General features: G+C 52.9%; 7 protein-coding genes across 7 annotated transcripts; 4 read left to right on the forward strand and 3 right to left on the reverse strand.

The window, feature by feature from the left end:
• Positions 1 to 5,071: 5,071 nt before the first annotated feature.
• CTAM01_01379 (uncharacterized protein) lies at positions 5,072 to 5,266 on the forward strand (the record flags this gene model as incomplete). The annotated part of the gene is made up of 1 exon (XM_060517421.1): positions 5,072 to 5,266. One exon carries the CDS (start codon positions 5,072 to 5,074, stop codon positions 5,264 to 5,266), a length of 195 nt encoding a protein of 64 aa, XP_060387882.1.
• Positions 5,267 to 8,374: 3,108 nt separating this feature from the next.
• CTAM01_01380 (uncharacterized protein) lies at positions 8,375 to 9,379 on the reverse strand (the record flags this gene model as incomplete). Its single annotated transcript, XM_060517422.1, has 2 exons — positions 8,375 to 8,751; positions 9,142 to 9,379. The coding sequence occupies 2 exons, from the start codon at positions 9,377 to 9,379 to the stop codon at positions 8,375 to 8,377; spliced, it is 615 nt and encodes a 204-aa protein (XP_060387883.1).
• Positions 9,380 to 15,342: 5,963 nt separating this feature from the next.
• CTAM01_01381 (uncharacterized protein) lies at positions 15,343 to 15,858 on the reverse strand (the record flags this gene model as incomplete). Its single annotated transcript, XM_060517423.1, has 2 exons — positions 15,343 to 15,373; positions 15,542 to 15,858. The coding sequence occupies 2 exons, from the start codon at positions 15,856 to 15,858 to the stop codon at positions 15,343 to 15,345; spliced, it is 348 nt and encodes a 115-aa protein (XP_060387884.1).
• A 3,115-nt stretch (positions 15,859 to 18,973) lies between these two features.
• Positions 18,974 to 19,114, forward strand: CTAM01_01382 (uncharacterized protein; the record flags this gene model as incomplete). Its single annotated transcript, XM_060517424.1, has 1 exon — positions 18,974 to 19,114. One exon carries the CDS (start codon positions 18,974 to 18,976, stop codon positions 19,112 to 19,114), a length of 141 nt encoding a protein of 46 aa, XP_060387885.1.
• Positions 19,115 to 19,959: 845 nt separating this feature from the next.
• Positions 19,960 to 20,211, forward strand: CTAM01_01383 (uncharacterized protein; the record flags this gene model as incomplete). The annotated part of the gene is made up of 1 exon (XM_060517425.1): positions 19,960 to 20,211. One exon carries the CDS (start codon positions 19,960 to 19,962, stop codon positions 20,209 to 20,211), a length of 252 nt encoding a protein of 83 aa, XP_060387886.1.
• Positions 20,212 to 21,429: 1,218 nt separating this feature from the next.
• Positions 21,430 to 24,533, forward strand: CTAM01_01384 (uncharacterized protein; the record flags this gene model as incomplete). The annotated part of the gene is made up of 8 exons (XM_060517426.1): positions 21,430 to 21,571; positions 21,616 to 21,660; positions 21,726 to 22,274; positions 22,331 to 22,675; positions 22,726 to 23,007; positions 23,060 to 23,619; positions 23,676 to 24,163; positions 24,224 to 24,533. 8 exons carry the CDS (start codon positions 21,430 to 21,432, stop codon positions 24,531 to 24,533), a joined length of 2,721 nt encoding a protein of 906 aa, XP_060387887.1.
• A 2,324-nt stretch (positions 24,534 to 26,857) lies between these two features.
• On the reverse strand, positions 26,858 to 27,780 carry CTAM01_01385 (uncharacterized protein; the record flags this gene model as incomplete). Its single annotated transcript, XM_060517427.1, has 3 exons — positions 26,858 to 27,079; positions 27,426 to 27,594; positions 27,716 to 27,780. 3 exons carry the CDS (start codon positions 27,778 to 27,780, stop codon positions 26,858 to 26,860), a joined length of 456 nt encoding a protein of 151 aa, XP_060387888.1.
• Positions 27,781 to 27,931: the final 151 nt, after the last annotated feature.

A 27,931-nucleotide genomic window follows, 5' to 3' on the forward strand; every position in this document is an offset into this window, starting at 1 on the left:
GAGAAAAAGTTACGGTGATGATACTCTTTACTTGCAGAAACAAATTTTGCAAAACAACAAAAGCGAAATTGCCCAGAGGCGGATTCGAACCGCCGTCAACACGGATCGCTGTATAGAAGAACCACAACGTATCATCCTAACCAACTAGACGATCTGGGCCAATTTTCGGGACACGGAGAAACCGGATCCTTGCTGGCAATTCTCGGGCCGGAAGGGACCCATCTAGCGAGCTCGCAGAGCCGGAAAGTTCGCGCGTTGGATTCTGTATCAAAATCGAAAGGAATCTAAGAGAGCAAATTGCAGGTGCAGAGGTCTTACGTTTCCAATGGATTATTGGTGACGTGAGCAGTGAGAGGTTAGGTTCTACACACGGTGAGGCATTTTTGCGTAGGCAATTTCACATCGAATTTATATCAATTTCGCTCTCGTCAATTTTCATTCACCTGATTCAACGTAGATGACGGGATAGACCTACGGGTTAGTCAAGCAGAAATCCATCGTCTAGTGCAAATGAGGACTCTGCCTCTCCATCCCGACAGTATCAACCTAGGGTGTGCCCTCTTGATGTCCTTGCTGCCTGGCGAATGACAAGTTTCCGATGGCCCTACCTTGAGGTTTGTCTTGCATCGACTTCGTATGAGAAACAAGGCAATGAATGGTACGATATTTAATTTCCAGACTCTCGGCGTCTTGAATCCACACAGAGAAGCTTTCTTGGCAAACCATGAAGCTTGCAGATATTGCAAAGCCACGGCGGCCATACGTCCATGTTACACTCGTAACTATGAGGCCGTGTATAGCCTGCGCGCTTTAGATCCGTCTCCGGTCGAGACAGGTCCAAGAACGCGAGATGCAGAATCATTTTGCCCATGACGATCGTTCGACATCGGCTCTTGGATGTGGGAAATTCCCATGGGCGGCTTGGCTCTGAGCTGACTGCAATGATAGACTTGTGAAGCAGCGCGGTGAGCCCTTTTACTCTGATTGATAGTTTTGACCTGTGATGCCATTAGTGACTGAGAACGTTGATGGCCAGCACTTAAGTCAAACCCTCAAGGTATCGTCCTCCGCTCCAGCGTGTTCTGAGGTATGATATTTTCCTGTTCATTCTGAGTACCGTCTTAGACGTGTCATTGACTTGGCATGAGATATGATTACCTCACGAAGAGGCATATGTAAACGTAGGAACTCCGCAATAATCCTGCGCCTTCAGCCACATGACCGCCCTTCAGATACTCCAGTTGAACCGTTCCTTAACATGGTCCATACTCCATAGACATGAGATGACAAGAGTTGACAGCACGGAGATGTTCACATCCGTAACATATCTCGAGAGCGGGGGTGAATATGCCCTTGGCAGATCCAACTGTCGTGAAACAAGCTCCATACCAACACTGCAGAACCAAACAACACCCCCCCGACAAGAACCCCATAAATAAAACGAAACCTATGTGACAATCCCAGAGTCACCCCCTCCAATCGTTCTGATACTTTGGATCAGCGGTATCCCGCAGCTTCTTTGCCCAGTTTACTAGGTCTCCCCTCTAAAAAAGGGCCGATGGCATTTCTTCGATTTCGATATGGGAAAGTATCGGCGCGGGCTAGACCTTTTCAAACGGAGTCCAGGGAAAGGCAGCATCTACTCTGTCATGGTAGTCAAACTACAGATGCAAGGAAGACAGCACTGCCCCAATGTCGTTGAACCAAATGTCCAAGTTACATTGAGAATACAAGTTTCGAGCGGGAGAAGATCTCACGCCTCGGATACGTGCCACATTACAACGTCCAATAGAAATATACAGCGGAAAACCATCCGTGACACTGAAGAACAAAAGCCGTAAAACCTGGAATCCCCGATCCGACTTCCCCGACAAGCGAGTCCTCAAATCCCGCGTCTCCCCCAAATCCCAATCGTCATGGCCGGCCATACGGAACGCCGATCGAACCGGGGGTCGTCGAACGGCGGTGCAGTTGGACAGAAAATCCCTCCACTGAAAAGCTTACTGCGAACCAACCCGGAACCCGGAAGGGGGAGGGAGGAGCTTCGAACTCCTTGAGAGCTACCTCGCCATCCCTCGGCCGGCCCATCGCAGCCAGCCTCCCCGCCGTTGCATTCCAAGTGCCTATCTGTAGTACCTACAACGGATACCACAGTAACTAAGTTGAGTGCGGAGTTTCCTTCTTCCCCCTCTTGCCATACCTAGAGTATCATTGTATTCGTACATCGCCCCATCTTGCCCACCGTCTCATCCCTCTCTCTTCACGTCTCCCGGTCCTTCAGGTTGTATCTGTATCCATAGTAGCTCATTCTTGCAAGCTTCCCAGCCATCTCACCTTGGAGTGGATCAGACCCCGGCACCAACAAGCAGCAGTACACACCGACCATATCCCGGACTTTCAGAAAATACACCGAGGCTTCTCTGGAGAGGGGGGCAGACACACATACAGCACCACCTGCATACTTAGGCCCGAATGCGAGCCTGTCGTTGATGACCCCTTGAACGGGGCAAAGATTGACACAGATTGGCATCCCAATGATCAACATGTCAACAACCGAAGGACGCCCGTTGGAGCGGCTGTAGCCGACGGGGATCAGCTCTAAAACTAACAGAACAACAAGCTGCTGGAACACTGTTTCGTTGTCAAACTTGTCACCGCCAGACGTACCTCTCCTCCCCGTGACCGTTTTGTAGCTAAAGCCCTACTTTTTTTCCAAGCTACGGATGCCACCAATCCACCACTACTACATACGGTAGTACTGTACCAACCAATCAAGCAAGACACCAAGGAAAGGCATGCAGAAGATGGGAGCCTCCTCCCTCTTCCTCACCCCCACATCCCAATCTAATTTATTCGACAACACACAAGGGAAAATCCCGGATGAACCTTCAGAATCCCTTTGGATCAGAACAGGTCTCCGTTTGAAAAGACCCCACTGAGGTCGCATAGCAGCATTGCGGAACACCACGGCACCCACTGCGCTACTGGCAAAATCTCGGCCGGTATTTGGTCGTCTTAGTGTGTTGCCATTAGAACCGGGAAACTTGCAAAGTGTGGAGGTGGTGGTGGCCCAATTGCCGCTGGGTACCATACGGGATACGGTAGTAAAGTTCCATTGGCGGCGGCGGCGGTCGTCGCGAACGGCTCGGCGGTTCCCCCCCTGGGTAAAGTTTCGATCACCCAACTCTAAGCCACGCGAGCGAACGCAAGGAGAAAGGGTGAACAAGTAATTTAGCGCACGGATAGTGGAAGTTTTGCTGATGAATTCTGACGAAGCGGATCCCTTTTGATGATGCCTTGACACGGTGACATCTCGAGCCATGTGGGGGAAAGGGGGACCCTTCAACTACACAGCATTCGGCGACCTGAATCTAGTTTGACTTCCACATGGCTGCGCGCGCGTGCGGGTAAAGAATATCCGTACGCGGATATAGTTACTTACTTACTTACTCCCTTGCTTTCTTTGCCGTGAGATCAGACACGATGGACCAGCTCAACATCGCCGCTCTCATCTTTTCCATCTTGTTCCTCGTCAAGGTGACGACGCCATTGGGGGCCAAACTCTATCGTAAAGCCCATCATGCCAACTTTTGGAACTTCCCCCTTCTTGCGCGTCATACTCTATAGCCTCATGCGTGGACTTGTGTCAAGACAGAAAACTGGGTAAGACGTACACGTGATACACAATCAAGAGGCTCATGCGACGGCGGCTATTGCGTGATGCGATGCGTCTTGTTTGACTCGCCGAACCTTTTTCCTGCTTCGCCACAACAACATCGGTAGTTCCGTAGGTGATGTATGTGTGTTCAACGCCAAGTCGATCTGACAAAGGGGCCATGTGTGGGTGGTGTCTACAGAGTACTGTGGTCTGCGAGCGTCTGCGGTAGAACAAACGCATAGAACATTCTTTTTTTTGGGACAAGAAGGGAACGACCTGGCCCGTGTGTAGGTACTGCATCCGTACGTACGAGGAAGTGCTTGGTGTGTATGTGTGTGTGTGTGGTGTCGTGCCGCCAGCCTGCGCCTGTATCCTCACGGGCCTCTCCCTCTCCTGCATGGCCAGGAAAAGGTGCAAACGTTGAAAAATCCCATTCCGCGGGTGGTGAAAGGGGGGCGGGAAAGGAAAGGACGCCCCAAACCTTATGGTTGCTCAACCCTGTTGAACCCCTCCAAGGACCAAACCTACAGGAAAAACCGGACGGTGTTTTAGTTCCATCACAAACCTCTCAGTCCCTCTTTTATTTTTTGCTAAAACTGCCGTAACCTGGAGATCGGAGTTAACATTAAGAACCCGCACCGGCGCGTTTCTCTCTATTGCCGATACCTAGTGTGCTTTTTAGACTCTGTTTGAAGACAGAGCTAATACCCTTAGTTGAGGCTTGGTCAGGATAAGTGATAGAGGGAGAGAGAGATAGAGACTCTCAAGGACGTGACAAGTGGACTTTGGGCTGGATCCAGGATTAGAAAGGGGATCGGCGGGCTCCGGCCGGCCGATGCCATGCTTTTGCTGCCCTCATTCTACTTCGTACGCCTTGGCGACTCCCTCACCGAGTCGCAAGATCAGAGGAACACACAGAGAGAGCGACGATATCATGGATGATAGTGTGTATCTGACTAAGGTAGTGATGAAGCACTGAGAGCAATTTGCAATGAGTCGTCTTTCCACATTCCCCCAGTCTACACGCCAAAGGCCTAGTGGCCAAGGGGCTGGAAAGGAAAATGTATGTCGTTGTCCCTGTTATGTAAAGATAGGAGCCAATGCGTGTCTCGAACCTTGCGAAAAAGGCAATTGGTCAACAAACACGACGAGGGGGAAAACCACACATCCATCATCAACCCGTCACCGCCTTGCCGCCACACCTCGCAAAATGAAGCTGCTTCGCAATATGCAAGGAGACACACACCTACTGGTACTCACTGGTAGTCACATACACGCACATGCGCACACACCTCGTTCTACAACCCCATTGCTGCAAGTCACGCTCATCAGCCGACGTACATACATATCTTGACACCCAAAGCACACTTTCCTTCTAGTGTACCAAAGATCTAGAGGGAAGTTCTCCTTGCTATGGTTGTTCTTGCCAACCACCACTACCACCATGTTTCCTCCTCCTGCTTTTCCCTTGCCCCCCTTCCCCCCTTCTCCAACGTAACCCTCCCACTACTCCGTACCCTTGCCGCCAAACCCCAGCCTGACCCAACCACCAGCAGTACCGTATCACCTGCCGGAAACTGGGGAAAAAGAAGGCAACAGTGTGGGTGAGGGTGAGTGTGTGGGCTCTGTGAATAGAAGCAGCTAGCTGGTCTGAGGGTACTCACCCTACCTGCCCAGTTTGAAGCGCCTGCTGTGACGAACCTTTCGGCACATGCTTCGAAACCCACCCTGCCTACCCTCTTTACCTTGGACCTGCACTGCAACTACATACCATAGTACGCAGCAGAATCTCACCCATCCATCAACCAACCCCCTGCCTCCCCCATGAACCCCCAAATTTCTCAACAATTTTCTTGGTAACTTCCTTTCTCGAGTAGTCGAAGGGGCCTCTTCCTCAAGAATTCCCCAGCTTCTGGAATAGGGAGCTGGGGAAGGGAAGCTCTTGTCTTGGCATTCTATGCTGTCGAGTACACATGTCGGAAAGTTGCGTCACAATGCCTCACGCTGTCACAATCACAAGATGGTAAATCATGCAGAAGATTGCTGTCAACGTAGATGATGAGGCCGGCCGTTGGTACGACTAGTGACATGTGCAAGATATCCCGCGCTGCCGCTTCCCATTGCGACCTTCGCGCCTCGAAGCTCTCGATCTCATCAGAGACGTTCGTCATAGCGTGACGCGTGACATCAGACCTCTCTAGACTTACACGCATCTTTCAACGGAACCACAGCTCTCCTGCCATTTTTGGTAATTCAAAGATATCGACCACTTGGTCGTTCACACAATGCCATGTAACACAACGCCCAAAGGAAATAAGCGCCAAGAGGAAGCTCTCGTCTTTGCCTTTTTGCCGTTGGAATCGATGAAGTCTACGAGGTTCGCCAAGACCAAACGTTGTCAATGTCATCACCACCGACATCGACAACGAAAACGACAAGAGACATGGACATGGGGTGTCGGGCACAGGACCATTTGCGCGAAGATCGTGCCACCACAACACGTGTGTTTCCGTGATTCCGCAGATAGACATTCAGAGAAAAAGAAAAAAGGAACGGGTAGGCAAGACAGTGCGTGATCCAGAGAGCTTGGGCCACGGAAGGCTCGGGCAGATCTTGACGACGGGGGGGGGGGGGGGGAAGGCGAGTGTGTGAAATTCTTCCTACGATGTTTGGGTGTGAGATACCTTGTTCCCTTCCCGGAGGAAGAAGATCTTCACCAACGGCCGTAGGAGATGCTGTGGTCTTCCTGCCGCATCTACACTACGCCCCAGCGGCCCAATAACCGAACCCCTTAGGTTGACGACCACCCCTCCTAGCTCCCGCGGCGCCGGCACCGGATAAATTGAACGATTTTGTATCTCGTATGCTGTGTCTTGTCCGACCGAGACACCGAATCGAACCCAGGTCTCCATGCCATGCCGTGCCATGTAAGACCATGCCTTGCTCGCCGGGGGCGAGCTTTCGATTCCGTTAACCAGGTCCTGTCATTCGTTCCTAGTACTCCGTATATTCTGTGGGATCGGTAAAGTTCAGGTGGCAGGATGGAAGGGAAGAAAGGCAAGAGCTTCAGGCTGCACAGTAAGCAGCTTGCTCATGTTCTGCTCATCTTTAGAGTTTCGCGCGAAGTGGGAAAAAGAATCAACTTTTTGATTAGGTAGCAGGATGCCCCCCTCTCAAAAACCGTGAGACCGGTACGCGGAATTTCCCGCTGAGCTTTACATACGACACTCTCGTTCAACAAGCTGCCCCCAGTTCTGCCAGTGCCGGATAAGAATAACTTCAAGGTCCCTTTTCACCGTCCTGCCCCTTCCTGTTGAGGGAAGGGAGCGGCAGGGAAGGGGAAACGTTCAAATGCTGTCAGGTCGGGCGCCGCAATGTAACGCCATAGCAAGTTTCTCGTCCACCTCGCCGCTTCAGGGGAGACGGATGCAATCATACAAATCAAAAAAACTTGGTTGAGATATGGGTTTATCAATTAATCGAAAGTCCTCTCTTCAGAGACATTTTCTCTTGGCCCGAGGACTACCTAGCAAGTTGCAGAGAAAAAAAGCCACAAAATCAATATTTGCAGATCCTCATACGTCAGAACCATCCATCCGATGGTTCCTGACCTTTAATCGACCACACCAACACCTACAAGGCTACGTACCGGTCACGACCAGCTCAGGTAGACCTCTCGCTCGGTAAAAGCTCTGCTGAACTTTCCCCTCCATCGGTGGCGCGGTCCTGGACCCTTCAGATTGGTAAGCAACGTCGGCTGTCGCGGTAAGCGGCGTCAGGGATGTGCTCGGTATCTTGATCGGCTATCCGTACGGATACCTCGCGTGTGTTTATCAACGGTCTATATATGCTCTCTGATATAGCGTTGCATCCATGCGCAACGTTGAACGGGGTTCAGATTGTGAGGTGACGAAGCCACCTGAAAGCCTTTTGAGAGGAAGAGAAGAACATACATCCCTGGCAAATCAAGGTCGTAGGGGCAAAAAAAAAACTGGTTGTTCCATTCACTCATTGCGTTTGGTCCTTTGCTACTAGCTAGTACCATGCAGACGAGCTGTTCGGATAATCCGAATCGTCAGAGCTTGCTGGCTTTTTGCCTGCGCTTAAGAGTCAGATGAAAGAGAAGGGAACCAGCTGCCACATACGAGCCAACACACACAGGCCAAGCTATGCCAATATGTGTGAACAATTCCGCCGCCCGCACAGCCCTACCTCGGAGTCTTGCCGCGGGTTGAAAGAGTCATGAACTGCCAGTCGATCCCGCTGGGACCCTGTTTTCCGACTTTCCCAAGGGCCCTAGAGTGGAGGGTGTGAGGCGAGGTAACGTTTCTTTGACCGGCTACAATATCCGCGCTTAGGCGCAAATGGAGATCGTTTCCCACTGTGTACCTGTCGATCAATTTCCCTCGAGAGAAGCTGCCAAAACGCCGGGGTTAGAGGTCATCTTTCCATGGCAGATATCCGATAAATTCTCCAGCCAAAGTGGCAAACGCCCTGGTAAAAAAACGGTGCAGAATGTCGATCGTCTATTTTTAAGGGCTGAATTCCATGACTTGGGCCCCCATCGGACGGATTAGTCTGGCGAGCCGGTGGGCGGACCATTTTGTCCCAAGGCATTGCCATATTCGGCGTCACGCTTTTTGGTATGACAAGACGCCGAGATTCGCATCAAACGGGTATGATCCCGGCCTGTATATCCGAGATTTGATTCGCTACTCAGACGCAGGTTTCGAGCATCTTGTCCAGAACCCCCTTCAGGGTATCATTCTCTAGCGCGGCAGCAACTCGCTCCTTGTCACTGAGCTGCTTGTTCACTTGATCGTCTTGCGCGTGCGCGTTTTCCTTGACCCTCACATCCACCCGCCAATTGGGAGGAAGTGCCTTCTCGAGGCGCACGCGAACTCCCAGACCAAGCACTGTGGCGAGAGAACAGTGGGAAACGGTTGGCGTCAACTCGACCAACACTTGGACCAACTTGTTGGGGTCCATGGCCATGTGTGGAGGAGGGCTAATGTGAATATCAGGCAAGTTGACAACAGCAAGTTGTCCTAGGGAGAGGGGGTGCTCTGGGTCTGAGATGGATGATATCAAGTCTATGAAACGTCAGTCGCGTGATCCTCTCCAGGAACTTAGTATAGCCGGAAAACGCGTAGGAGGAGTTCACCCGGAAAGGATGGCATTCCAAGCGTGAAGTCTGAAGCCAAGGCATGAAGGATAAGCATCTTTGGGCATCACTCATCAAGGAGCAAAGACACCGCGCAACTGCAACATCCACTTGGTGAAGTACACAGCATGATGAGTGGGTGGTCTGCATCAGGTGGCGCTTGCCTGACTACGCAGGACCGTGCTTGAGACACTCCAGGAACAGGACCAGGCAGAATTGGAGCTCATAACATCCAACCCCCAATACTTGGTAAGGTGAACCACTGCATGCAAGAAAAGGGGGGGGGGGGCGGCAACAGTATGAAAGAAGGGTTCCTCACCGTAGATTTCTTGTTCATCAATGGGCTCTTCTGTCCACTGAGAGTGATCGGCCTCCGGCTCAGACCACAGTGAATCATCATCACAGAACGGTTCCGAGAGGTACCAGGGTTTAGCGAAGATGACATCGTCGAACTTGTGGAATGGGCCCGACTTGGGTGCTTCACGCTTGCTCTGACGCGTCGGCATCTGGGCCGCGCTCAGGATGGTCGGATTCGCATTGTCAAGATCTTTGTCCATGGTGTCAAGATATCCGTGCTTGTCGCTTGTCCAGGATGAAAGTCCAAGTCCGCTAGTTTGATTTAGTTGCTGCCCCGGCAAAGTTGCAAATAGTGTGGCCCCCAACCTGGTTCTCTTTCTTCGATCTCGGTTCTCTCTTTCTCTTGCTCTCTCTCTCTCTCTCTCTCTCTCGCTTTCTTGTCGACGAAATCTCTCAGTACCACCAAAATCTCGGGATACAGGCAGGGTAGCAGCTATGTGTGGTGGGGGGGAAAAGGAGATAGCCTTGTCCAAAAGTGAGGTTCTCCTTCGTTTCTTGCCTCGGCCCCTGCTTGTTCGGTAGCGGCGGAATGAGACGGTGAGATGATGTTGGTCAATGGCTTCTATCTTGCAGATGCGCAATACGATGGTTTTTTTTCTTCTGTCTTCCCTGTCAACGGTTGGAGTGGATTGCGAACTTGGTTGGCGATGGACGTTGCTGTGGATGGGAAAGAAATGACCTAGCATGAGGGAATCAATATTTTTGGCCATATGCCCCCGGCTCGACCCCGCTTCAGTGGACGAGGATTAGATAAGCGACCGCATCAGCAGTCAAGTGCAGTGGGCGCTGCAATGGACGCATGAATCACTAATCTTAGGGTGATGGAAAGCACTCTCGAAATATTGCCCCTCACTTGCCGAATCGGTCCACAGATTGCGGGGCCGTCCCATCTTCAGAGCCGTGTCGTCAGCGATCCACTGAAAAAAGGTTGTCGATGATCTTCCAATAAATCTAAAATAACCTCTTTGACATGGTGGGAAAAAAATGAAAGTCGAAAGATGCGTGGATGCCCATTTCCTTCCCGCCCCCTTTACCCCTCAAAAGGACCCCAAAAACGACCCCCATCAACCGTCAAAGATGGAGGACGTGGCCTGCGGGCTACCTGTGCCTGTGCCTGTGCCTGGCGGCCCTGCATGCGGCGTGCGTGCGCCATACCACCCATGATCCATCCTTCCCGCTGATGGATACGAAATTGAGAGGACGGAACAAAACCCAAAAAAAGCATCCATGAAGATTGTCTCTTATGGTTCTCTCTCTCTGTCTCTCCTTGCTGCACCACCAAGATTCGTTCGGCCCCCATGTTACCACACCCATCGGGCGAATACACTCTCTTGGAACTAGCAGGCTAAGATGATCTCAGGTGCCTTGCCGGCTTGTGGTACGGAGTACGTAGCAACGGCGTAAGGCTGATAGGACCCTTGAGAAATAGGAGAACTGGCCTGCAGGGAGAATTATCCAGAGTTTGATTACTAGTATATCCTCACACCGAATTGATAGAAGCTACGAAGCCGTAATCATTGCTTCATTCCCTTTCCATGCTCGCCCAAACCACGTTCTGCGGACAGTTTTAAAATGAGCATCCTCTATGTAATGACGAAGGCCACCTTGGACCGTTCAATATCTAAGACAAGCCGTCGTGCCGGACAAGACCCCACGTTCTTTTGTCCCGACTCCGTCGTCTGAACCATCTACGGATATTGACAGGCAAGGGCCTCAAGGCGGACTCGATGAGGGGCTAGGGAAAATTGGCTTTCTGGGTGCCCGGACACGGATATCGCACATTCCTTCTCCCGCTTCTTCTCGAAACTCGGCGGAACTTGGAAGCATAATGGAAGCAATAGAACAAGATGAGGGCTGATTTCACCGCGCCGCAATCCTTGTCTAGGAGCCTCGCGGAAGCCAACTTGAAGGTTCCGCTCCAAACGTTTCAACCACGCACGCCTCCATCCTGTCTGCCGCAGACTGGCACCTGTCATGGGGAGCTGCCCACAATCTGCAAGCCGCGCGCTGCGAGACTGTTCCCCGAGGTTTCCGCCGTTGAGGCTGCTTCGTTTCTCACTGTGCCCCGGGCATGTCACCTTTCAGAGTCGTCGACACGTACCGGTGTCCCTGTCCAGACCGCGTCGGATGCTCTATCCCGTAACGGTATAGGTGGTGTAGTTGTTCGGCACTGCTGCTATGTCTTGGTTTGCTGCCCATTCTTTAGAGGTTCCCCGGAGCGGGCGGACGGGACAGACCCTGCCCGATGGGTAGCTCCCCTGGCACTCGGCCGAGTCGTCTGTTCCTCCACCACGCCACCATCATGCCGGATATTGTGACGCTTCCTCACAAAGTGTAACTTTGTGAACATTCGTTGTGATATTTGCCTTCTTCTTGGCGGTTGACCGTCGTTCTCGTCGGCTTTTCCTGCATGGTCGGATCGCCTAGCAAATGTACCGTATGCGAGTCACGGAATGTCCAACACAATCTGACCGACATGGATCAGGAGCAAAGTGGACATCCAGCACAGCGACTGGATCCCCATTCGGACCGTTCTGGCTCTGGACACACCCCTCGTGCATCCAAAGGCAATCCCATCCCGTACTTGGCTTTCCCCCTTGTCCATCCAGCCACGCTCGACAGCGTGCCCGAGATCTTGGGGGCGAAGGCAGGAGCCCCCCCTGAACGAACGATTCCAGGAACCAGTTGCGCGAAAGGGAACAACCGAGCGTGACAGATGCTAGCTCCTAGCGCTAGGCGCGTGGTTCGCTGGCACGAGTTCGGATCCGAGGCAGACACAGCCCCAGGATGCAGGGCGAGCCATGCGGCCTGAAACCACCAGTGCGCCAGTTGTACGGATAAACGTCCCCCTTCGATACTCAAAGAAAATGAAGGTTGGTAGAAAGTCCAATAACTAACTCTCTGGAGCTCTTAGCCAGCAACAGCCCCTTTCATGTCAAGCTTGAGATTTTGGTTTGGGTGGATAGGCTGTATTCCTTTGAGGGTTGCAAAAGGCTGGACGGCATGTTGGGGACAGGCCTGACAGGATCGAATAGGGTAAGGCAAGACTTGGCGTGGGTGACGGCTTCCTCGGTAGGTTCCTGTTCTAAGGCCTGCGATATTATCGAGCCAGGTGGCCACCGCTAGTTTTTTAGCATGTGAATGATGACACTACTGGCTTGCTCACCCCATTTTATGACCAGCTCCCCTGCTCACCGTGGACTTATGACACTGCCCATTTCGGTTGGCTGGTAAAAGGTGGTTCTGCTTGCATTCCATTTGCTGGGAGACTGCCGATGCCAGCATCTCCAGGACGAGAGTGGAGGATGGCACGCCGTGAGGGATGCCGAGGGAAACAGCAAGCTAATTCCCACCAACGGCTTGAAGATGGGGGAAAGTTGGGTCTCCCCTTCCAGACCGGTGTGCAACTTCCATAAGACTACCAATCCTTGTCCGCAAAGCTATACGGCGTCGACCTGTTGGCCTTTGGTTGGACATAGAGTCGTTGGCGAGTCCTTTGAAATGGACTTTGCTAATAGGAGCACGTTCCAGGCTCATTCGCGAGACCGTGAGGATATGGGTGAATTACCCAGAGTGAAAAAAGGGCGCAGGTTATGGTCGCCATCAGACCCCGCGATCTCCACAAAGCTATCGAGTCCTATGAAGACATCGGCTCCTCATCATCCCATCTTTTCTCGCCCACAAGGACAGGCTGCAGGCCATTCGGTTGATTCCTTCTTATTAGCTGCGGCGCGGGCTATGTATATTAACTTGGCTGTTGGACAGGGCCAAGGCGTCTGTCAAACGACACCGGTCCGCCACCGGCCTATTCAATTTCTGGAGGTTTTGATCAACCTAGAATGAGGACGTGTCCCCTCAATTTCGCCCAAGGATTACCCCGAAATCGAAGGCTTGCTCGAAGTGGTGCTCACTGATTGGGCCAGTGCCAGTGTGTGTAAGTCGCTCCACGGTCGTGGTCTTGATCTTTGACAGGCCATTCCGGTCCAGGTGGCTAGGTACGCTTCTTGGTCCAGGAGCTCGAAATTCCCCGCGAGAAATGCGGCATAGCGTACCTAGCTTCAGCATGCGCTGCCATTCTTCTGGATGTGTACAGCAGTATCATGCTAGGTCTGCGCAAGCTGGCGCACCAGGTGCAGACAATGAAACCGACGTGGCGGCATGGATGATATATCCGACATTAGATGTTGTAGTTCTTGGTACGAGGACTTGTCCTCGTCTTAGTGGCGTGATGGCACAATTTTCAGTGCCTCCAGGCACGAAGATACAAGTTGGTCGGACATCTAACATCGGAAATCCGCAGCGCAACGAATGCCATACTGTCCGGGCTGCGGGTTCTTGGACCTTCACAATCCGGTGAGGCCGTTGGAACAACAGCGTGGTCTGACGATGTGGCCAACAAGCTCGCCGCATGAGACGGTTGGTCTGCAGAGTAGACACAGAAACACGACGAACAGTATCCGTCAGACGCTTCGTGTGGCACTGTGAGCCTAAAAGGGCATGATGACGAGGCGCCCGGTGAGACGAGTAGCAGGATGAGTAGTGTGAGGAGCAGCTTGGCCGAGTGTCATCTGGATTAGCGCCGTCAGTGCGTCAGGGCGCTGATGAGGCCAGAACCTTCGTCGAAGGCCCGAAGAAGGGTTCGATTGGGTGGCATGGCGGGATGGTTGGATAATACTGGATCAGGAAGTGATTTCGAGGTCCCAGCTTCCAAGTGTTCAGCGCCGAAATTACATCAAAGCCCGGGGTTCGTCGACGGCGGTGCGTAAAGTAGGTGCTAGGACGTGCCTACGCAGCCCGTTGGCAGGTTTCGATGTTTGATGAGATTCAGATATTGATTGATCAATGAGAGTCCGCCGGCTAAGTTGGAGTGTTTTATTCAGTGTGGGTGACACCGTGACAATGGTAAACGCCGCGACGTCGTTGCTTTTCGATGCTTCTCATGAGCGGCACTTCAAGTTGAGTGCCATACGGCGGCAGGGCCTGGAACTCAAGGAATTGGCTCAAGAAGCATTCTAGGATGGCCGTTCCACGACGAACCTTGTTTTGGGATTCCAGAACCGAACCCCAGCAAGCAGAGCATGGTGGTGCAGCTCCAATTCCCATGCGAGCGGCACCAAGTCAATCCTGGCCAAGGGGAGGCCCCTGGCAGTCTAGAGGCTAGAAGCTAGAGGCTGGAGGCTGGAGCTGCTGGGACTCGAGAGGCGAGGGGAAGACAGTGTGGATTCGGCTACGGGGGCTCGTCGGCAGGGTATTGAAGCCAGTCGAGTGTTGGGGATACTGGTGTCTTTGCGTCTTGCAAGCTGGGTGAGGCCGGCGCGAATAGGTATCCGTACTTGATGCCAGGTGGTGGTGGCTTGGTGATGGAAGTCGAATACTCCGTACGGAGTAATAGAGGGACCTAGCAACTGCTTTGATCAGTTGGTTCGTGGGTGAGGGGAGCGGCACTGGGGGGTGGGAAGAGTTGAGGTGTGGTGAGGTGCGTTATCACATCTGAGATGCAGTGCAGAGTACGTACCTTGCTGTACGGCGTGTGCCGTCCCCCTCCTCTCTGCAGTCCCTCGACTTCAAGTCACTGCAGGCCCAGGCAGCGAGTACATTCGAATACCTTGCGAAGATGTCCGAACACTGCCTTAGCTTACTCGAGTCGAGGTATAGATAAGTGACGGCCATGGCTGCAGCAGTATAGTGAAAAGGTACCTATACTAGCAGCAAGTAGCCACTGACAGGCACCGTAGACATTTTATGTATCCGTGTATTCCATTGCAATCACCGAGAAATGCTTGCAGAACGAAATGGAGAAGGGAAATGAATAGTAGACATACAGAAACAATGAAATAGATGGCGACGGCAAAACTCAGGCCGGTCAGAACAGTGGCAGGTTGAGATTCTTAGCTTGACGCTAGAGGCAAGCAAGATATCTTGGGTGTGTAATCGACAAAAAGGCAGGTACGGAGTACGTAACCTTACCTATGACCAGGTAAGTATGGGCACCTAAGTAACGGTTCACTGTACTATGTAGATAAAGTGCCTACACAGCAGGGAGGCACCTTCCCACACTTTTCCTAACGAAGGAAATGCGGCACACATGGCAAGAATACTTGGTGCAGACGGTGTCATCGGATGGAGGGAAGTGCAAGGTACGAAGGTACGAACCCAATGATGATTACCCAAGCATCAGGATCACCTCGAAGGACCTAATATCCAGTGCGGCCTAGCTCCAAGTATCAGCCCCTGCAAGCTCTGGTGGACTGTGGACAAGCACGCACTAACGTACCCAGCCGGTGGAGGCAGTGGGCTAGGGTAAGTACGAGCCGGCCTGTAATGATAAGGTAAGCTGGCAGTGGAGATGCCAGGGATCGCACCTGGCTGTAACCCACAACCAAAACTTCCTTTCGCGACTGCAACTGCGGTACCTTACCGCGGTACAAAGCGGCAGATACCGTGTCTCCGTTCCAATGGATCTTGACCATCTCCCATCTCCAACTCCCATTCCGACCACTCCCCATGCACCTGTCGTTGGCGTTGGCGTTGCTGTGCATCCCACGCCGTACCCATGCAAAACCAAAGGGCCTTTCGATGGATCATTGACCATGGCATGGCATAGCGCTGCAAATCCGTAGGAGCTTCCAAGATACACACCCATGGGCCATCCATGGCCCACGACTGGCTCTCTGCACATTTCTCGGGCTATCTCGTCCTACAACCTTCCGCCGCCGCTCGACGTCAGCACTCTGGTTCGGTCCGCTTCTCGGCTTCCTGGACACCATTCGAATCGGCTCGACATTGCAGCCAGGCGTGCGTCGTGCCAGGCTGCCAGGGCCTCTCCAACCCCGGAGATGGCTTGCTGTCGATCAAAGTTGAAGACTAAGGCAGGAGAGATTCGAGCCGGTGCAAGTGCCTCACCACGCCATCCAAGCTCAACAAGACAGCGCTCGGCTCAGCTCAAGTCTTCCGACTAGAAGCCTTCAGAGAATCTTCAGCCATTCCACCGGCCACCTGTCATTGCCATTTTGGCAAAGGTGCGACGACCGTCTTTTGCTTCGCCTCCGCCGGCTTTCGACGGTGCTGCTGTCTCATCCCGTTAGCACGACGGCAGACGGGACAACGTCTGCCGAAAAGATAGCTTTGAATGCTTGGTCCTCGGTGTGCCAGCCTAGTCTCTCGCCTAAGGTTTGATGATTAGGTATGCCAGCTACTCTGCGGCACCCAGCATCATTGACGACGATCCAATATCTAATTAATCCAAGCCAAGAGAGAAGAAGAGCCGAAAACCGCGTGCATGGTGTTCCGCGCCTGGCAAATTCCACCAACACCGTGGACGATTATATGTGTTACTATCCTTCTGCGGAATCCTACCCAGCTCACACAACTTCAAAGTTCAAACACTCTGTGGTGTGCGTCTGCCTTTTGCCCAGACCAGGGCGGTCTGGGGCCGACAGAGCGGGCTCCCGAGCAGAGCTTCTGCTTTAAGACCCTCGCAGCTCTCCACCTTCCACGTCCCCCGTTGTGGCCGAACGGGGTCGGTGGACAGTTGAGGTCGACTCCTTCGAGAACAAGACTGGATGATGCACTTGACCCATCAAGGCAGGATAAGACGGGGTCAAGCCTCAGGTACCGTCTCCGTACCCGTCCTCAATCTTATGTGTCTCCCAGCAGCCCCCTTGCCCCCCCAGGACGGTCAGGAGTATGAGGGTCCCTTTGGGCCTTGGGCGAGACTGGGACCGCCAACCCCACGAGAGATGCCAGGCTGAATGGCGCTGTGGATGAAGAAATTGGTGGACTTGCCCTACTGGGCAGGGCAACAAGGCGGGTAAGGTACGGCTACAGCCTACGGACGGGTACGGGTACAGATACCTTGCCTGCCAATGCTAATCCGCCTGCCTGGTTTGCTCTCTCGACGCTAAAGACTCCTTACAAGGTGGTTATTACGGAGTACCACCTGGCTCGACTCCTCAAGATGCGGATCATCTGGTCATTGTCGTCGTGTGTGCTTACTGCGGCAACAGGATGGATACCTACGCGATCCATTGGCTTAGCTGAGCTCCCAGCCTGTCAGCGGAGACATCGAGGCATCCGGCACATGGATGTTGGCACTAAAAAGGGCGTGAAGTACCATGACACCCGAGTGGGAGGGAGACTGGGAGTGCGAGGAATCTCCGCCAGGGCTGGAGCCAGGAGCAAAAGGAAGCGCGATGCAGAAGTCGTACCTCAGGCAACTTGCCTCATTTGGTTGCACCTCGGTATCTTGGGAGTTGGAACTTGATATCAATATCGAATGAGCATGGCCACTTATTATGATGACATGGGGCATTGACGATTTTGTGCCCTTTTCGCTGTCTGGGTGCTTAATTCCATGGGCAACCCTACCACGCTCGCGCTATTCCCTACCGCCATTTCGAACATCTCCCCCGGCCGTCCCCCCGTTGCCTTTCCGCTAACAAATCCCCTCTTTGCTGCTGGCACGCTTGCTTTTTTTTTTTTTTTTTTTTTTTTTTTTTTTTTTTTTTTTTTTTTTTTTTTTTTTTTTTTTTTTTTTTTTTTTTTTTTTTTTTTTTTTTTTTTTTACATTGTGGCTGGGCCAGCCTATTGAGAAGTCTCTGAGTTTCTTGGGACGACGTTGGACGCAAAATACGGTCAGGCTAGCCTCCCAGCTGTACAGGTAGAGGCACATAGGCCAGAGGATACTTTGGCAGCTGGGGGACGGCGGCGTATTTCTCCATGCTCAGTTTTTGCGAATGCACATTCACAGTATACTTCCAGTGTGGAGCAATACTGTATTCGTGACACTGCCCTGCGTGACGATGACGACGAGGCGAAGGCCCATCAAGTTGCGCGCCCTTGGGCAGGCAGCTGGGCTCAAGTCGAGATCTTATACAGTGCATTCAACAGTGGCTACGTGCGAATACATGGTCATCGACGGTCTCCTTTCCCTGCGCTGAGTACGGATACAAGTCGTCCAAGGAGTCGACTCGGATTGGAAAATGGGCGCGCACATAGACAGGGCATCTCGGAATTCCCCTTCCACTGATGGGAGCTGGGACTTGGCCTCAAGGCTCGAAGGGCGAGGGGGGCATTGACGGAGGACTCGCGAGAGTCGACGAGGGCTTTCGGGCAGCGCATTGGTCGCATACACACCCGTCCACGGAACCCAATGCCTTTTGCCTTACGGGTACCTCTCACCTTTACTTCCGACAAGAGGTCATGTACCTTACATGCCTCGTGCTGGTCCCTTGCACAGATGCACTCAATCACTCACAGCAGCTCGCCGCATTCTGACTCGGTTTTTGCCTGTCAATGGATGGTCCTGGCGATTGAGAGTTGAGACTGAAGTCACCGACGACACATCGGCTACCGCCGCCGCTCTGATGTATGTTCCATCTCATCGACGATGAAGTACGGATAGACCGAACTGCTTCGACTCTCTTTTGCTCCTTGAAGACGGACATTGGCACAGATCATGCTTATGTTGCGGACTTTGGGCGGACGTGGACCCCTATCATCCCTGGGGGGGGGGGGGGGGCCAACCCTCTTCTTCTGAAGCATTTGGTGCCTTGATACACTACGGCGTCCATCCTCGCTCTTGTGTCTGATGTGCCCAGAACGTCTGGTCTTGGCCCTGCCCTATACCAGTCGATTGATTGTCTCTAGCTCGAACACGCTCGCACTGCCCTACGACGTCAAGGAGAGGAGGCGTGCTTGACACACATAGCACGGTACACTACTGAGTGGTGAGTACGAGAGGAGGTTGTTTTGGAAATGGTGGTTCATTCTATCAGCACTTCCTTGTCTGTGTCATGCCTCGAACCTCGCCCCCCGCCTTCCCCGTCCGACCCAAGAAAAGAAACAGGAGACATTCTATCCGTCTCTTGTTCTTCTGCCCGTTATTTGCTGTCTGTGTGTCAGCCCAGTCTCCTCATTTTTATTTATTTTTTTGACCTCGGTCACCCCTTTTGGCCACAGTCGTCGTCGGCGTCTTCCAAGTATCCGTACGAAGTACAGACCAAGATGAAAGAAAGACGGACTAATAATACTACGGAGTACTTCTTCTTGTAGAAAGTACGGATACGGACGGAGTACCTCGGATTTAGAGAGACAGAGAAGGAGGGGGAAACGACTGTGCAGTGCGCACTAAGGCGGTGTTAATCCATGCCGGGTGGGAAGTATACTACCACGATTCTTTGGCTTGCATAGAGAACCAATTCTTCTTCTTTGTCGACGCCATTTCCCGGGGCCCGGTAAGCCTGGGTCCAATTTCACACGGCCAGCATCAAAGAAGCCCTCAAACTTCAACCTGGCAAATGAGAATAGAAGGCAACAGCCGTCAGTCAAGTATCCGTGGACCGTAGGTATTTCGTACCTGCGTATGTATTCGTACCTATGTGCTGGCCATGAGTCCCGAGTCCCGTCGAGAGTTGAAAGTTCGCATCCCCTGGCCAATCCTTCATCTCACTACCAGATTCGGCCTGCGACAGGGCATTTTACCTCTGGACTTGCAACGCTGCCCTGCACGCTGGCCCCCCCGCCAGCTCTGCGTCTCGGCCTGCCTTGTCTGGCCCCAAGGTACGGATATTCGTTCAGAAAGCAGAGCGCTATACGGATACTGCGTAGGCATTGGTATGGATACCTTCTCTGTGAGATGAGGTACGAATACCGCATCCAACCATCTCTCAAAGCCGCAATGTACCGGGATCGCAATGGACATGATGCTGCACTGTGAGAGGCGAGCTTGCCAGAGGGGCAAAGAGGAGCCCATCTTCTTCTACCTTACACTAGTAAGTTGATGGGGACTCTGGGAGAGAGAGCAAGAAAGATGAGATCCGTCAGGGAGGCAAGAAGGCAAAGGCGGAGGAAGAGGGTAGAGAGACGGATGAGGTACTTGTTCCTTGTGCTACCGATGGCATGTCATCCTTGTACCTTTCATGTCTCCTCGGTCTCGATGGCGCTGGTGCTATTGCTTGCGCAGCTAGGGACGTACCTTATTACTGAGATGGCGCTGATGCGTCCTGCCCTGCCCTGTTCACTACCTGCCTGACCTTAGGTGAGGAACGGAGTACTGTTGTAAGGAAAGGTACTTGGTCAAGCTGGCGGAGAAGGAGGAGGAGAAAGTAAAGTGACCCCAGGCCTCAATGCTGAGCTCTTCCTGTCCGTCTGCTGCTGCCGCTCACGCCGTCGCCGCAATGCGCAACTTCGACATCCCACCCTTGGCTCACGCCCTCCTCCACATCCGCATAGGAACACATTTACACACCCACACACCTCTCACACACACTCTCTCTCCTTCTCTCTGTCTCTCATACTCACGCTCTCTCTCTTCCCATTATCCACTCCACAATCCACACCCAAGGTCCCAAATTCCCAAGTCAAGTCTTCCCTCTCTCCAACACCCTTCGACGACGCTACCTCACAACCACACTCACACTGCAACTACGGAGTACGGATACCTTACCTTCACGCAACCCTGTCCGCCTCCTGCAACCCTGGACACACACACTCACACGCATACGCACACACACACACCTCTTCTCTTGCTCTCCTTCGTTGCCGCTCCTCTTCTCCTCATCCTCACCTCCTCACAGCACTGTCCACCTCTGTCTAGCCTACCCTGCCATCCTAGGCCGTCCTGGGTCCTGGCCCCCCTCCCCCCATCGACTCCTGGTCGCATCCATCATCGAACATCGGTTTCCTCTGGGCCCCAGCAGCTCAGTGATATGACCCTGCCTGTGTGTACCCAGCCCAGATCTTGTTCCTTACCCCGGTCGCCTCCCCGTCTAGGTCTACCCACGTCAACCCTTCACGCCTCACGCCGGGACCTGTCGTCCATTCATAATAAGGCTTGACCTTCTCCCGCGTACCCCCCTCACCATCACCCACCAATCCGGACAATTCCTAGCCCAGCGCGCTCCCAGAGAGAGAAATTCGAGACACAACTCCCCTCTGGTACTTTCTTTTCCTACAACTTCCTCTTTTCCAACAAGTCTTTTGCACAAGACACGTCTGTCTAGTCGCCGACATCTCCAGCACTGAAGGACTCACTCAGAGTGAGAGTGAGAGCGAGCGAGCGAGCGCGAGTGAGAGAGAGCAAGAGCCGCCGAGTGCGCGGCCAGGTCGGGACGGTCGTCGCCAGCTACGCATACCCAGAACTCAAGCAACCGGCTTGAATGTAACCGCTTCTTTGACTCCGCTCTCCGTTCGAGGCTACTTCCACGACCTCACCGCTACCAACAAATCGACTCGTCACGCCCAAATCACAATGTCAAACGATCCCTCCGTGAGGCGCATCTTGCCTCAGAGCTCCCAGATGGGCAGCTTCTCTTTTGCGCCGCAGCAGTTCCCTCAACGGGAAACCCAAAAGAGTGCGCCATCCACCTCCACCTCTACCGCCCTCCGCTCCGGTTTGCCCACAACGTCTTGTCTAACCAAATGTGCCTTTCTGTAGATTATGTCTTCGTGGATGAACACAATCGCCATAAGCGATTGAAGGGTATGCTCACTTTCCCTTGGACAAATGATTTATGCGTGCAGTCTAGCTAAACTGATGAAATCAAGTGATGAGAGCTTGTGAAGGATGCAGAAGAAGAAAGATCAAGTGCGATGCGGCCACAACGAACACCTGGCCCTGCTCGGCGTGTATCAGACTCAAGCTCCATTGTGTGCGCCCCAATGGCCAGTACGATGGCACCTCGACCGACGCCTATGAGCCCGTCGGGGATGAGTTCGCTGCCGCCTCATCGCAACTGCAGAACAGCTTCCGCCAGCAAGTTCCTATGCAGCAACAGTCCATGATGGCAGGGGCCCAGAAGCCCAACCCTTCGATGTATGCTGCACAGGGCGCATATTCAGATCCCAACGTCTTTCCACCCGTCCACTACTCCGACCAGCAGGTCCACCAACATAACATGCACTACACCACGGTTTCTCCTTCTTCCTCTATGATGGAGCAGCCTTACACCGGTCACAACGTATTTCCAACGCCGCCTCTCCAGCAGAGTCAACGCCCAGATTCCCCTCCCGACACCTACTCCAATGACGGTTCCTACCAGCAATCAGATCTTGCTGATCTTCTGGGCTCCCTGAAGGTCAACGAAGCTGGAACAGGTAGGCCCTCTCTCGCAGCTTTCCGTACGTAGTAGAGTTACTGACGCGTAATACAGCGCCGTACTTGAGGAACAAGGCCTCTTTTCTGCATGATGAGGAGCCCGCCGTTGAGGATGAGGAGTACAAGACTCCTCTTCCGCCAATTATCACCGGACCAGGCCTCAAGATTCGCATCCCACCTGAACTAATGCCGGATGACGAGACGGTCATGCACTACTTTGATCTCTTCTTCAGCCACGTGCATCCCTACGTGCCTGTTCTCAGCAAAAGTGTCTTCTATCACCAGTGGAATACGAACAGAGAATCCGTATCGCCTCTCATTCTCGAAGCTCTTTTCGCCATGGGTGGAAGACTAGCCGACGACCCTGCCCAAGGGCAGCAGTGGCTCGCTTTGGCAACAAGTATGAAAACACTCGTCAGCTGGATAGGCAAAGGCTAACAACCATGACAGAGCACGCCGACTCTTTCATGGACGTACCGAGGCTGAGCACTTTGCAAGCCCTGCTCCTCATCCTGAAAGCTCGGGAGGCAGCACCAAAGCGCGGTTACTACTACCGCTCGTGGATGACGATTGTCCAGTGCGTTCAGATGGGTAAGGATCTTGGTCTGGACGAGCACTACACGGATCATCAAGCGGGAAGGCCGTGTGGCTCTTCTCCCTTGGATTGTCAGATGAAGAGTCGAATCTGGCAGTCTATCTTTGTGTGCGAAACCATGATTGGTTCTCCCCAAGGTTGGCACTTGGTCTTTCTCGACGTTTTGTGAGAATTTGCTAATTCCCTTAGGCCGTACTGATCTCGCCGTGGAGCTGGATTCCATCGATTTCAGCGTCCCACGCCCAATCCCTGGAGGCGACGACTCTGAGTACCACATCACCCGTAACTTCACCTATTTCGCACGAATTGTCCGCAACGTCAGCCGCATGAACACGGCCTATGGCCATCTCAAGAAGAAGAAGACGAAGGATTGGGGCGTCGACCCCGAGTTTGTGCAGCTCAACCCGGCCTTGAATGCCTGGTTGAATGATCTTCCAGCGGATTTGTCGGTTACTTTCCCGCCCGACGGCTCGCCGCCATGGCTTTCGTCACCTTACATCGGCAACCTGCATTCCTACTACTATCTAACCCTGATTCTGCTTCATCGACCGCAGCTGAATTTCCTGGACCCGAACGCGCAAGATGGACAATGGAAACAGCACATGATGATCTGCTACTCTTCTGCTAAGGCTCTATGCCGGCTCCAGGAGGCTGTTTTGAATTCATTCGGATTCCCTGGACTGCAGTGTATGCTTCGTGGGTTCAGCTTCACCGTCTACTGTGGACTGTGTTGCATTGTACTCCATCTGGTGGGTTATGATCTGCGATTCCCCGTTACTGGCTCTCTAACTTTTATGGTACACAGGTGGCCGTCGTCTCCCCAGACCCTGATCTGAACACTGATGCGAGAGAGTTCTTCACGAGACACATGCGAGTGCTCGAAAGGGTCATGTCGGTTTGGCCGATGGCCGACCTGCAGAAGCAAGTCGACGCGGTGCGCGAAGCGTTTTCTGCTGATGTCAGGAAACCCTTTGTCCTCAAGCCCAGCTTCCCTTACGGCAGCCCCCAATCATCCAACCATTCCAGTCCTCCAAGGGGTTACAGGCCGGGTATGGCACGCACTGCTTCCTTGGACCACCAGTTGGACACGCAGAACCTTCAACACTCCCAAGTCAGTTATACCAGCCACCCCATCACACCTCCTATTTCTGCCGGACCTGTGGATACCAAGAGTGACTCGCCTGCTATACAGTCACTCGTCATGATGGCAAGTCAAGGTTCCCAAGCGCCGGGAATGCAGCAAACCATGTCGTTGTCGGATGCGCCAGCGTGGAATCCCGCACGTATTTTTGAGTAAGTTGTTGTCGACAATCACATACTTCAACGAAGGCACCCGCTAATACATGTCTACAGACAATGGAACACGTCTTTCGGTACGCCTCAGGTCCAACCACAGCCTTCGACGCTGCCTCCCCAGTCCAATTCGCTTAGTGTTTCTCCGTCTTCAGGTGCACCCGAAGCCCCGTCTCTCCAAGACATTCAGGCTGTCAATGCTACTCTCCCAGTGGCCTCTCAACAGTTGGCGCAACAATACTCTGCAGCCCCCGTGCAGACTTTTGTCTCGCCGGCGATGTGGCAGGAGTCCGTGGCCAGTGTCTACGAAGGCGGTCTCAAGCGGGCCTGGGATTACGATGGCAGTGGTCCTATGATGAAACGGCGATGAGCCATTTCCAAATTGATTTTTGCAAAGCTACCTAACCTTCTTGTCGGCAACATCTACGGGATGTTTTACACCTTTGGTATAGCGACGACGATTTACCGGTTCATAACAACACTTGCCAGCCTATGGGGTGCCTCCGCGAACCGCCTCTGGACCGACGAATAGGTGCCCCTTTCAGCTACAGCGATTCACGTACATATCTTGGAATTTTCGCTTTCTACGGTCCTCGTTCGCCTTATACACGGTTTATTCTCGCGACGAAATACATGTACACGATTACGATGAAAATGAGGAGGAGGGGAACACAACGGAAGATCCATGTCGGGCGCCGGCGTCACTCATGCCCCTTCGGAAGCATGGCCCCCAGCCGGGAATGGGGCTCCCAAGAGGCTTTTGTTTTTTCGGGACGGTGCGAAGAAAGAGAGAGAGGGAAGGTTGGCGAAGCGGTGTCCTGGTCTGTATTTCTGGACTGTATTACTATATTTGGCATGTTGCCTCATGACGGAGCCAACGACGCGGCCCAATTCGGTTCGGCGTACGGACGGCGCTCACCCTGGCAACGCGAACGAGGAGTCCTGTTTGCTTACTATCACAATCATGGAAAGGCCCAAAAAAGTAACTGTAAGAGGAGAGAGAGAAGAGTTTCGTTGCTTCCATTGACTTGGACCGATCAATACGGACATGATACCACCTTGCGCGCGCATACAAATTCAAACCATCTAGCAGCAATGTGAAGTGAATAAGACACGGGCAAAACGAGAGGCAACCCGCAGAAACGGGCATTCGCTGTATCGTTTGCTTGGCAAGCAAGGAGTAAGACGTTTGAAAGGGGGGTGAGACGGGAAGTCGACAATGGGTAGATCTGGGTGTGGTGTATGTACGTGAGGTGCCCGAGGCGAGAGAGCTCCTACCGGGAAGTCCCCAAAGCGGTCGCAAAGTCTCGCGATTGAACGAGTTGATTGGCCACGGCATCTGATGTTGACTTGTTCACAGGGTTCATTCAGCCGCACGTTGAGCAAGACGTCCACCCCCAAATACACTTTGCATAAGCAAATGGTCTCAACTTCCTTTCCAGAAAAAAAAACAAGACCTTTTTCCCCTATACGCGGGTACGCAACACTCATACACCCACACACCACACACACCCTTAGGCTATCAGAGGGCGAGTAAAAAGGGAACCTCCACTGGAAACAACGTTGAGCCTTGACGGGGCAAACGGGCTGACCGACAGGTTTTAAGGTGAAGCCAAGGTACGGAGTGTATATTGTCTCGGCGGTCGGCAAAAGCGTTTCTTTTGTCTTTTTTTGAGGCTACACAGCGGGGTGGTAGGTATACCTACTTACGTGATACGTCTGACCTCGCTTATACAGCAACAGCTACCTAGTACTTACGACTGCCCGTTTTATCCCACACGAAAAAAGTATTTACAATGTCGTCCTCGGCTATTCCGTTGGCCTCCCCCGTACCCCGTAGAGCACGCCGCACCGCAGACGGAGCCTGGAGATGAAGAAGAAGAGCGACGCAACGGCGCGGAAGCCGGGAGTCGGATGTCGGGGCATATATTCGGAAAGCTCTGGGTATGTAGTTTCGAGCCTCTTTTGATCGGCGAGAGAAAGTGTGGGGAGCAGTGACATTCAATGGGGGACCCTTGAGCCAGGAGCCAGGACCCAGGGCCCAAAAGAGGAAGAGCATCGCTTGGAAACTTCAATGTGGTGAGACGGTTGAGTCGCAAGCTTACATCACCGCTGACGAAAACCGCATAATTTAGCTTCTTCTCGTCGTCTTCCCCTTCTGCTTCTGCTTCGCTTCGCAATGACGACGATTGCCGCTGTGGTTTGCCGTTGGTAGCAATGAGCGATTGCCGGTAAGGTAAGGCAGTGTAGGGTTTGGCGACGGGTCCGGGGGGTGTGTTCCTTTACGGAGTACACGCAGGAGGAAAGGTTAAATTTAACACGCAAAAAGTGATGGGCAGGGTCGAGAACAGTCCATGTTCGTCACTCATTCGAATGACGGGGGACAGGGAACGAGGACGGTGAGTTCAAAAATTTGAAGAGTCCTTGGAGAGAGACATCGCGTGGGTACGTGTACCAGATCGGCCAAGGAGTTGGGTTCACCGCAGTCTGCACCGCGCTGGCATTGCATGGGTGGGTAGGTACTGAGTAGGGGCATGTAGTTATCTGTGCCTCGCGTTTCGCAGCCAGGACCGGGTTCGTTCGGGTCGGGTTCGATGAACTCTCCCAAAGTGATGGATGGGATGGATGGGAGCAAGCGGCGGGAAGCAAAAGAGATGTTTGGAGCTGTTGGAGATTTGCCCTTGCCATACCTACCTACATCAAGTATGCAGTACGGAGTGTGGGAGCGAGTATCGTTGCAACCCCTTTGCCTAGGCCACGGGTGACGTTGTTTCGAGATAAGGTCGCTATTAGAGTTTGGCATTGGCACGTCTTTTCTAACATTTGCAACGATGGTCGCCTACGAGTACCTAGTGTACCAAACCCCGTAAGGTAGTCTCTTTCTTTTGGCCGCGCAACGGCGGCCAGACCGGGTTCCTGTATCGCCGATGTAAGGTGTGAAATGCGCGGGAAAGTTGACGCAAGAACATGCGTGGCGTGCAGCGGTGAGGGGGGTTTGAATCCCTCTGAGAAGAGGGGTGTGCAAACTGCAAAGGGCTGGATGAAGAGAAGGGGGGGAAGGACATTCCAAGGATGTGTGGATGTCCATCTCACATGCATACCATCTGTGATCTGGGACATGCAGGTCCAATAGACTCGAATCTTGCTTCCATTTTTCATCGCATCTTTTTTTCCTGTAAGGTAGGTAGACTGGGGAGGATCCTCATAGTCCACGGGTTTCCCCGCTTTTGTCTTTTCCGTCTCATGTTTTTTGACTGCGTACTCTCATACTTTCTTGTTGGGATTGAGGTTTCTCGGCGTGGCCGACGGTCAAGCTTGGTGATGTCGTTTTGGAATGCGTACTTGCATCCTTTGACTTGCGTCTTGTTGTTTCGGACTTTAAACATTGAAAGCGATGTTGCCCCCCCTCCCCTCCTTCCCTCCCTCGTGGGCTTTGCAAAACATGACACAAGCATAATGGCAAGTCACTCGAAGGTACGGTAGAGTTCCAAGACACAATTTCATCTCTACTATTGAGTCCCGATTTGCTTTACGGGTAGATTAGTGACTTACCCGGGCGTTGACAGCCCGGTCTCCGAGTGCACACGTACTTGCATCGGGATGATAGGGTTGATCATTATGCGCTCTTCCTCATTCGCCTTTTGAATTTCAACATATTTTTGCAGTATGGTACCAGATGCGACTGCCGGATGCCGAGTTTTAAGAGTGAAGGAAAGGTTGCTCTTTCTCACAGGTAAAGTACACGGTGAGGCAGCGATAATGAGGCAT

The sequence above is a fragment of the Colletotrichum tamarilloi genome (assembly GCF_030869305.1).
Source record: "Colletotrichum tamarilloi strain Tom-12 chromosome Unknown Scaffold_3.1, whole genome shotgun sequence".
NCBI lineage: Eukaryota > Fungi > Ascomycota > Sordariomycetes > Glomerellales > Glomerellaceae > Colletotrichum > Colletotrichum tamarilloi.